This window comes from Festucalex cinctus, chromosome 13, assembly GCF_051991245.1.
Source record: "Festucalex cinctus isolate MCC-2025b chromosome 13, RoL_Fcin_1.0, whole genome shotgun sequence".
Taxonomy (NCBI): domain Eukaryota; kingdom Metazoa; phylum Chordata; class Actinopteri; order Syngnathiformes; family Syngnathidae; genus Festucalex; species Festucalex cinctus.
In genome coordinates this window covers 18904122-18915000 of record NC_135423.1, presented here as the reverse complement: position 1 = coordinate 18915000, position 10879 = coordinate 18904122, and the positions used below count along the sequence as shown (strand labels likewise).

Below are 10879 nucleotides of genomic sequence, written 5' to 3'. Positions count from 1 at the left end.
GCCTGGCGAGCTATCGTTCTTGTTAGAGAGCAAGATGAAAACAGCCCTTGACAAGCCGACTGCCTGCGGAGAAGGTGACTTGATTAATGCAGATCACAAGCTGTGAAAAAGGCCTGCAAGAGTTTAGCTCTTGAGCATACTCATTAAAATACTTGGAAATTCTACATTTTAACCCCAGGAAATTATTGAAATACATTAAAAGACTTTCTCTAGTTAAGTAACTTTTTTCCTGTCTATTTTCATTATGCAACCATACAATCTCTGTACCACTTATGCTCACCAGGCTCGTGGGTGTGCTGGAGCACATCCCAGCTGACTTATAATAATAAAAATAATAAAAATAAAATAAAATAATAATAAAATCCCACTCATCACGTTAGCATTTTTTTTTAATTTGAAACATTGACTTTTGAAAGATTAATTTAAGATACGTAAATGCCAATCAAGACCTTGTTCTTAGATGGATTCAATGCCTTTTAAGACTTTTCAAAAGCAAATTCAATCTAAAAATGTTCTTTTCAATAATATGTTGTAGTATGTTCCAACACTAGTCTAAACACGGTATTCTGATTAATATTGTGGATTGTGGAATATGGCAGCAAATTTCACCCATTTTTATCCATCTCAGGGGGCGGCCATTTTTCCCACTTGCTATCGACTGAAGATGACATCACAGGTTGCTCAGGGCTCAGGTAACGACCAATCACAGTTCACCTATTTTCTGAAGCTGAGTTGTGACTGGTCGTTACCTGAACCCTGAGCAACTGTGATGTCATCTTCAGTCGATAGCAAGTGGGAAAATGGCCGCCCCCTTAGATGGATCAAAACGGGCGACATTTGCTGCTTAACTTATATTTTACAACAAAATATTAACCAGAATGCCGTCTTTAGGCTATTTGGGGTGCATATAACATACTGTATTCGTGTAAAGAACATTTTTGTGTTGATTCCCTCTTCAAAGATCCGAAGGAACCCAATCGAAACTGAGAATAGGAAAGGCGCAATTTTAATACAGCAGCTCTTACAGTAGATATCGTGCATGTGATCAAAATGTCGTGGCCCATATTACATTTACTCATACATTTTTCCTTTACCTAGCAGCATATTACTTTTTTCATTCCATAGTTTTAAAACTACTAAATTCAATGATTTTTAGTTGAAATTACATAATACCGTTAGAATATAGTATAAATCAATGAAAATATCAAGATGCATAGATCAGCATGGAAAATGTGTTGTCTATTTAAATATATCTGATGTTTAGCGTGATTCTGTTCTTTTCCCTTGTGGAAATCTGTGTGTGTGCAATCTGGCATTTGTGTCACAGTGAGGTGTCGTTAAAGGGAGCTCTTGTCTGACAAAGAAACCGTTACATCAATTATGTATTGTCATGTATTAGCCAGCGCATGGGCAGCCGTGGTGGTAGCACACACTTCAGACAGCATAAATGGGCCTTGCATTGTCACCTCCACTACCCCTGCAATGCTCCCGCCGCTGAAGATGCGGAAGTTGAGTTTGGGTGTCTTGTGGAAATCTCAAAGTCACCTATAATGTTATTGACTCCTAATGTGTCCCATGGCTCCTTGTGGAGGAATTGGTTGCTCTGAGGAAAAAGGGGAAGGTGGAACCGTACAGGTTGTCATGGCAGACCGAGAGGCGTGAAGAGAGGCCAGCGTGTGACGTGATTGAGCGCTGAGCAGCTTATAATCATCCCTCTTCCCTCCCTTATTGCAATGCCTCTCAGGGCACCACCTCCCTTGGCAAAGGCGCAGCAAATCAGCGCACAGCAGTCAGCCACTCAAAGCAAACATCTGTGGCGGGCCGCGTACGCATGAAACACACACACGGTGAAACAACACGCACCTGATCTTGCCCTCCTGTGGCAGCTCATGTGGCGGGTCGTCCGACAGCAGCCTTGAGTTTCCCTCCAGTGTGTACACGCATACACACTCCTAGAATGAAGCGCGCACACACAAGCATTTACTGGAAGTGTTCCATTGCTATAGCACAGTTTATTCTTCGAGTTTTAAGCAAACATTTTGTCAGAATTTAAATTTGTGTTGTACGACCAGCAACATTCGGGCCAGCACCTTGAATGTTTAGTAGCGCTTTTTGAATAATTTTTTGGGTTTATTTTTTTATTTTTTCCTCCAATGCATTTCAATGGTCAACAATTGCTAATTTTGACTGTTCACAGTCTGGTTTGGTCTCTAGCGCACTGTATTGGGTTCAACTTTATTTCAATGTTTTCTAGATATCATAAACCAATAAAAACAACACTAAAGCATAAATGTACAATGGAGGACTGTATGAACTAGGGATGTAACGAAAAGCGAGATATCGTGATATTAAAACTGCCACAATATCGTCGTCATTATGTTCACAATATTTAAATGCAACACATCTGTTAAAAAAAAAGCCAGGTTGGTTTCAATTTGTGCAGTTCTAGTACCCTCTGGTGGCTAGTTTTTTTAGTGCAATTTAATTTTCATTAGGGATGTTTTGGCTCTTCTATATTGAAAATCTACACTAATTGTCAGATGAAGGGGAACAGAATATGCCTGGGAAGCAGGTCAATATGTGTAGGAACTCAATGTGTGCATGGATTAACAACAACAACAACAACATTTTTTTTTACAATATTGTGACCTTTTTTAAATATCGCCCACCTCCCCACAATATCGTGATAATTATCGTATCGTGAGCTTCATATCGTGATAATATCGTATCATGACGTTTGGATGTTGTTACATCCCTAGTACGAACAGAGTGAGAACAGGTGTGTTTACGCTTCTGAGGGGTAAAATTATTTCAAAAAAATATACAAAAATAAAAATTAAAAAAATCTAAAAAAAATAATTCTCTATATCATGTTATTTTAATACTTGATACACTTTATTGGGTTCAACATTATTTCAATATTTTCTATATTGCATAAACCAATAAAAACAAAAGTAGAGAGAGAGAACAGGTGTGTTTAAGCTTCTGACTGGGTAAAATGATTAAAATAATAATAATAATAATAATAATAATAATAATAATAATAATAATAATAATAATAATAAATTTTAAACAATATTTTATAAATTATCTTTTTTTTTTTTTTTAATGATCCCCTGTGATATATATATAAAAAAAAAAAGATTCCATGTAATGGAATATATCTGCTCTTATAAGGTCAGGGGCATTAGCTCCACCACTCAAGAGAATACTGTAAATGTGTGTGTGTGTTTATACCGTGTGGGGTAACAGCGTCTGTACGGCATCTCGAAGGGCCACTCGCAGCGAACGCACATCAACAACGGCTGCCAGCTGCAGCAGAGCATCCTGTGGAAGCAGACAAACATATTGTGCACCTTTGCTTCTGTTTGACTGCTCATTTCAAATAAACATCAGCGTCTTCAAGTCAAAGCCCTGAGCTGAAGTTCTCTCATTTTGTGCTATGTGCAAGTTTTATGTCACAAGCTACTTAACAAGCTGTGAAAGTCTCTAAGCAATATCCAAACAGTGACACACTGGAGGCACTTAAACTAAAACTCTTATGAGGATTAGTTTTGCTCTCCTGGACATGTGATGAATTTGATTCATGCACTGTGAAAACCTAATGTGTGACAATTCACTTGCAGCATTTCTTGGGCAAGAAAAAGCTCATTATTCATAAAATGACAGTGTGAAGTGGGCCCAGAAACAAATATATTGGCCGTATAAACCACATAAGATAATAGTATAACAATAATAACATTTTATTTGTAATGCACTACAAATTTGTGGTAATCTTTTCATGGTTAATGCTCTCTTTTACGGAAGCGTATTGCATTCACTTGGGACTGTTTTACTTTTTGGAGCTTGCTTTGTTGTGTATTTTATAAATTTTGTGTTTTTCTGAATATTTTTATTTCAGTTTTTTTCTGAATATTATTTTTTTTAGAATATTTTTTTTCTGTCATCCCCCCAATATTCAGAAAAAAAGAAAACAAATATTCAAACAAGCAGAATAAAAATCAGAAAAACAGGAAAAACATTTTATAAAATAGAAGAAAATACTCAGGAAAACAGAAAAAAAAATACAACAGAAAATAAAAAAAAATGTAGACTAAAAAAAGCCCAACCCCCCAATAAAATTCAGGAAAAAAAAACTGTTTTGCAATACGCTTCTGTACCTCTTTAGAACAAGATTAAAGTCATAATCAAGACAAGTAGAATCTAATCAGTGCTGAAACAAAGATTGGATAAATCTCATGAAAGCTTCATGCACATACAGAAGGTGAGTATTTGTAATGCTGCACAATTTGGTGCTGATCCCTGGATTGCACAGTGTCGCACAGTACTTTCTAGCACAGACACTTGAGAGCAGATGACTTCCTTTGAGTTTGTTTGAGTTCAACTTCAAGGCAAATTAAATTGGAACATAATATGTTTCAACTGTGCCTTGCTAATTTTTGCATCATCACCCTCCACAAACTTTATCACCCAAACGCCTGGGACACAGCTACAACTCATATGTTGCATATTCCTACCACAGGAATATTTGCACACTTTGCGCCATTTACTTTTATCCCTTCCAGTTATCACACTACATTATTACAACATTTTGGTGTAAGAGCATCTCAGCGGGACATCAAAATCTCATCAAAGCATTGGGAAATAGTGGAAGAAGATGCTTAAGACACAGCTGCTTTTGGTGTAGTGAATATAAATAGGAAAAATGAGCATCATGTTCAAAATATTGCCTGTGAGTGCCAGATCATATTCAGCTTGTCCTGGTAAAGCTGTGTTAGTCACACAGAACATCTTGTCTCTCTTTGGAATGCCTGCAAGGCTTCCACCAAGGGTGTCCAACTTAAAAAAAAAAAAAAAAAAAATCCCCCCCCAAACGTATCCTATCTTGTCTGCCAATCACTCGCACTCAGGAATCGGCATAAACAGGAAGGACAAGGGCATTTGCGCGTGTGTGGATAGGGAGGGATGTCTGCTAGATGAGGTGGGTCAAAGTGTGAAGGATGCGAACCCGGCTAAAAATGGGAGTCGAGGGGAGAGTCTGGTCAAGCCTGAGCACTCAATGGTGCTTTTTACATATGATTAAACGTGATTAGCTTTGATCACTCAATCAGTCGGCCAGAGCGCTGTCGTAATGAAGTTGGACCTGAGCCAGCCGGAGAGAAAAGCTTTCAGTCAGAGTGGCTTGCATCATCAGCTTGAAATGCTTGCGGAAATCATCCTAAGTAATGTTTGATTGGAAATGGAGTGAAAACTCAGCTGCCCACAATTATCTGTCACACTGTGTGCGTGCGTGTGTGAGCGTGTGCACTAACAGTGGAGATATGCCTTGGTAAATGTCAAAGTCTGTCTTATGACCTCCCACAATCAATTCTCACAATAAACCCAACACATCTATTATATCAATGCACCTGCTCCTCACACCTCATCACGCACATACAATTATTTTTGTCTGTCAAATAAATCAGTAAGGGCATCTAATTTTACAAGGATTCAAGGAATATTAATGTCATACTATGACACATTTTCAAAGATATGGCACCAAACAGCCCAGAAAGTCCCAAGCCTTGTAAAAAAAAAAAAAAAAAGGAAAAATAAGATCAAATAAATGTGACAAAGAGATAGAAGAGATACTCGTTCACGGTTTGCAGTTGCACATGATATTTACAAGGTTGTTTTGGACTTGACCAAAAGAATAGTGTTCAAGAATAAAGTGTTCTACATTCAGGGATGAAATGTTGACGCCACAGGGCATTGTTTCAGTTTTAACAGTCAACAGCTTGTGGAAAGAAGCTGTTCCTCAACCTGGTGGTACTGCTCCAGATGCTTCGTAACCTTCTGCCTGAGTGGAGGGGACGGAAGAATGTGTGTGGGTGTGTGTGTGTGTGTGGAGTGTCTTTTGGGTCCTTGATAATGCAGAGAGGGAGCGCTCTGTCTGCATCTGCTGGCAGTGCTTTGGCAGGTTGACACAGACGCTGGTTGCAGCGAGGTGTTGAAAACGTCTGTTAGCACCTCCACAGTCCCTCAGTACGTACCCTGGGATACTGTCAGGGGCCGCAGGTTTGCGGAGGTTAATCCTTTGCAGGGTTCTCCTCCAGTCTGCTAGCGATAATAGTTGCATATGGTGACGCACTTCATGCTTTACCACATGGTCCAAGGGTCATTGGAGGTGAAGTGGCCCTGGATTTTTGGAGCATAGGACTGTTTAGCCCTCCTGATGTCCACAGTTAGATCTCTTGTTACTGCATGCTGATTTTTCGTGTGCCTTGAAGGCAGCGCTCCAACCTCTGCGTTCAGCCAGGGCTTGTGGTTCAGGTAGATTGTGATGGTCCTGGCGATGAAGAGATCATCAATACATTTTGAGATGAAGACTAGGATGGATTAAGTGTACTACTCCAGGTCCACTTCTGTTTGCTGAGTAGCGAATTCCCTGAACATTTCTCAGTTTGAGTACTGAAAACCGTCTTGAAGAACAGAGGCAATATCATTGGGCCACATTATGACACTGTGGGCTTGGACTGTTTCCATAGGTTTATATGCTGAGGCCAGCAGTAGCCTACGGAGATGCGGTCGTAGCAGCCGTGGTGAGGGTGGGGGAGGGTTCTGAACGTCCCTCCTATTTGTGTCGGAATGGCAACATACTGGTGAAGACTTGGGAGAGAGTGGTTAAAATAAACTGTAAACACATATAAAGCCTCTGGGTGCTTGGACTGCAGGAAGCTAATGGTGTGCTAGCGTTAGCATTATTAGCATGAGCTCTTGGAGCTATGTAAACAGAGGTGACGTAAACAGCTAGCGAGGCAAGTACTTGTATAGGCCCTTCTAGCTAACGTCACTGCTTAGTTACCGTTACGCCTCCTGGAGGACAAGCCTCACATAACAAATGAATGCTGAGAGTTTGATTTTCAGCAAGCATTTATGTTAAATGGTGGGAAATATATCAAGTGTCACAAAAAAAATAAAATAAATGCCCCAAGCAGGACACTACATTACTGCAGGGCTGTCACTACTCACGCAGTGTCACGCATTTCCGCCCTCTCTCACGCTTCACTTTTATTCCTCACAGTAAGAAAAAGTAAGGCGTTTTTCCACCGCCAGAACTTTCCGTTTACCTTGGTAAAATTCAGTTTGGGCGCTTTTCCACCAACAAGAATTACCAGGGTAATTATATTCCCCAGGGGGCATCCAAGTACTATCTCAGCAGGGTCTTGCTGAGCCAGGCAGGAACTTTGAGTGGGCGGGCTGCAATGGCCATGGCTGATTGGTCAAATTTGGGGGCGTTGTTTTTACATCGGCTGGACTCAATCAAACTCATTTGAATTAATTACCGAGAACTCGAAGCGCTGTGGAAACACTAATCATAAATTCCCTGCGGAACTTTTACCACCAAGAACTCTCTTTACCCAGAACTCAAAGTTCCTGGGCTTATTGGTTTCCTCCGTCAATCCAAAAACATGCACAGCTGGTTAATTGAACACTTTAATCTGTCCATCGGTGTGATTGTGAGTGTGAATGATTGTTTGTCTCTGTGTGCCCTGCGATTGACTGGCAACCAGTTCAGGGTGTACCACACCTACTGCCCAAAGATGGCTGGGATAGGCTCCAGCACCCCCGTGACCCTTGTGAGGAATAAGAGATTAAGAATATGGATGGATGCATTTACTCTAAATTTATATAATCAGTTTGAGCTATACTTCACATCATGCATTTGTGCTGAGATAGTAAAGGGGCCTAAGGAGCTCAAGATAATACCATTTTTACCTGAAGAACATCCATTCATCCATTCACAAGGGTTGCGGCGCCTATCTCAGCTGGCTCTGGGCAGTAGACGGGGGACACCCTGGACTGGTTGCCAGCCAATCGCAGGGCACACAGAGACAAACAACCATCCACACTCACAAGCACATCTAGGGACAATTCGGAGCGCCCAATTAACCTGCCATGCATGTCTTTGGAATGTGGGAGGAGACCGGAGCGCCCGGAGAAGACCCACACAGGCACGGGGAGAACATGCAAACTCCACCCAGGAAGGCCGGAGCCTGGACTCGAACCGGAGTCCTCAGAACTGAGAGGCGGACGTGTTAACCACTCCCCCACCGTGCCGCCACCTGAAGAACAATGTGCCTTTATTGTGTGTAGAAGTCTTATTAAATGTTCCAGAAGATCCGTGACACACTACATGGCAGACACGGCAGTCTTCAAAATGTGAGTGGAAAAAGAGACATCATTTCATTTCACAAACAAGATTATTTTTTTCCGCCAATGCCATTTCATTTTTAAGTTAATTTGGGCAAAGCTTTTATCAGAATTGAAAATGCCATGACAACACTATCATCCCCTGCTAACATGATTATGATAATGGTGCATTGCCATTATTATATTCATTTACCATTTTATCTTTTAAATCAACATTCGCTCTTCACAATTTACTTCAACATGAGTGTGCAACCTCCAAAATCTAAATGTTAAACTGAATCAAGGCCTTACTAATACATGAAGTGATTTGTTGTCTTGTCTTTTACTTCCCATGAAATCGCCTCATCCCATATCTCCATATTTTCCTCCCATGTCTCCTTTCATCTCCCACTTGTCTTTTTTTTTTTCCTTTCTTTTAAATCACCGGCATATGTGAGAGCTCTGACATTTTGGATGGTACCTGTGATGAGCACAACTAAACAGATCCCCCTCATTAGGATTTTATAGCCCCCACCTACTGCGCACAAATCTACCAATATCACCCTCATACACACAGTGTATTTACAAATACTGTAGAGTATGTGCTCTGCATTAATTAGGACAGTAGAAGCAAATCTGTGTTGGACCAATATTCACTCAATATCGATCCACAACATTAAGCAACTCTGAAGCAGGTTGTTTTTTATAATACAATGATAAAGTGGATATTGTAAACAAACTATTTCACAGCAGTTTCATGTGCATTTCTGTCACACTGTGCAGTGAGTAACGAGTGTGATACAGAAACATAATCAACATGCATTACCGAATGGCTGGTGGGGTCCAAATCTCAAACTTTCAGCACATTTCCAACACAAATACAAATAACAATAAAAAAAAAATGTACCATGAAATGTTTTTTTTTCATCTATCACTGTATTCATTTTTCCACTTTTGAAAATCAACTTCAGCTTTACCAAGACAAAAATGTTTTATTTATTTATTTATTTATTTATTTATTTATGTATTTGTATCTACAAACATTTTGTTGATGTGCACAATTAAAAACTACATGGAGACTAATTTTAATAACACAAAATAAAATAAATAATATTTTACATATATTTCTATTTCTATAGGTTAACTCATTGACTGCCATTGACAGAAAAAGACGTCAAATAATGTATTTTTGCTGGGCTGGCAGTGAATGTGTTAAAAAAAACAAAAAAACATTTAGTATGCTCCATCACTCCCACCTCCGAGTGCCTTTCCAACTGTAGTTAGAAAGATCCACATCACCTGAAGTACGTACTTCTCTTCTGAACGAGCCACACTCAGAGCCCACCTGAAGAGCAACTGAGCCTAAAATATCTGCAGGGAGCCACTGTGCAGAATGTGTAAAAATATGAGAATATAGCCCATCAGCCCAGGAGTGTGATGGCGTAGAAATGAAACAATATTGTTGCATGACTTGAGGGATGATAAAATGTATAGGTAAAGAAAAATGCTGCCTTTACTCTTTTCCCCTGAACCACTATCATGTCATTTCAAAGTTAATGAAAAATGAGGTAGACATCTAGAGCAGATCTGTGGGGACAGCTCTCTGAAAAGTTTAATCAAGTCTACACAGGGAGCGCACTAGTGGGCGCCATGAAGCCAAATAAGCCCTGTATAATGTCAATATAATTTCCCCCTGTGCAGGAGTAGTAACATTATATTTGTACAGGCATTCGATATTTCCCACACATCTGGCTGCCTGGTGGGGTAACTGTCAACATCTCACTTATTTCTATGTTTTGGTTTATTTGGATAAGTTTCATAACAGGCATCCCTGTTAGCATGTCTGCCCCAAAGTTCTGAGGTTTTGAAAAAGTAAAACTTGTGATATCTGCTCCTGATCAACACAAAATGAATGACAGCAAGCAGTCAAGACATTTTCAACATAATAATTTTACAAATTAATTCAATAGCATGGTTTGTCTATATACACATACACGTTTTTAGTAATTGTGCTTTTATACATTAAAAAAAAAAAAAAGAGCTAGATTGAGATGATTTGGTTTTACAATCCAGATTGTTCCACAAACTGACCCCTTGAATTGAAATACATCACTCGTTTTGTTTTGTTCTGTGTTTAGGTTTGGAAAAAATATTGTCTCCTCTTAATTTGTGCTCACTTTCCCTTTTTTTGCATCTGATTTGCATATGATTTGGTAAAATTTCATAATGGTCTTTTTACATTATTTTAAGACTCTATGAATTCATTACATTTTAAAGTTTTTAGTTGCACAAATATTGGATTCGTGTGATCTCTGTATCCACATTCGAAAAAACTCTAATAGCCCATTTCTGTAGAAGAAAGATGGGTCTGCAAGTCTGAATTTGGGTGCGAACACGCCCTGCAATTGGCTGGCAACCAATCCAGAGTGTTGTCCCACCTGTCGCTTAATGTCAACTAGGCTAGGATAGGCTTAATCTTACCCCTGATTCTCTTGAGGATAAACAATATAGAGAATGGCTGGATGAATTTCCACACTACACCTGAGGAATATGCTTTTGAGGGCTCATCACAATGACTTTCTACAGAGCTTGTGCTATTCATTAACTTCCATATCCCGTCAACAGTCAGATGGTGGAAGAAAAATGACATAAATAGGAACCTTATTGTATTTGAGCACTGTGGGATATGCTCATCATTGAAATTCCA

At 39.6% G+C, this 10879-nt stretch overlaps 1 protein-coding gene across 3 annotated transcripts in view; it reads right to left on the bottom strand.

Annotated features, from left to right (window-relative positions):
* Positions 1-10879, bottom strand: part of pde2a (phosphodiesterase 2A) — a 162549-nt gene that overhangs the window by 29356 nt on the left and 122314 nt on the right. For all 3 annotated transcript variants that reach the window (XM_077540310.1, XM_077540311.1, XM_077540312.1), the window contains exons 3-4: positions 3238-3327; positions 1864-1952 (exon numbers count right to left, since the gene is read on the bottom strand). In XM_077540310.1, the coding sequence (XP_077396436.1) occupies positions 1864-1952; positions 3238-3327 (179 nt within the window). The remainder of the gene's footprint in view (positions 1-1863; positions 1953-3237; positions 3328-10879) is intronic.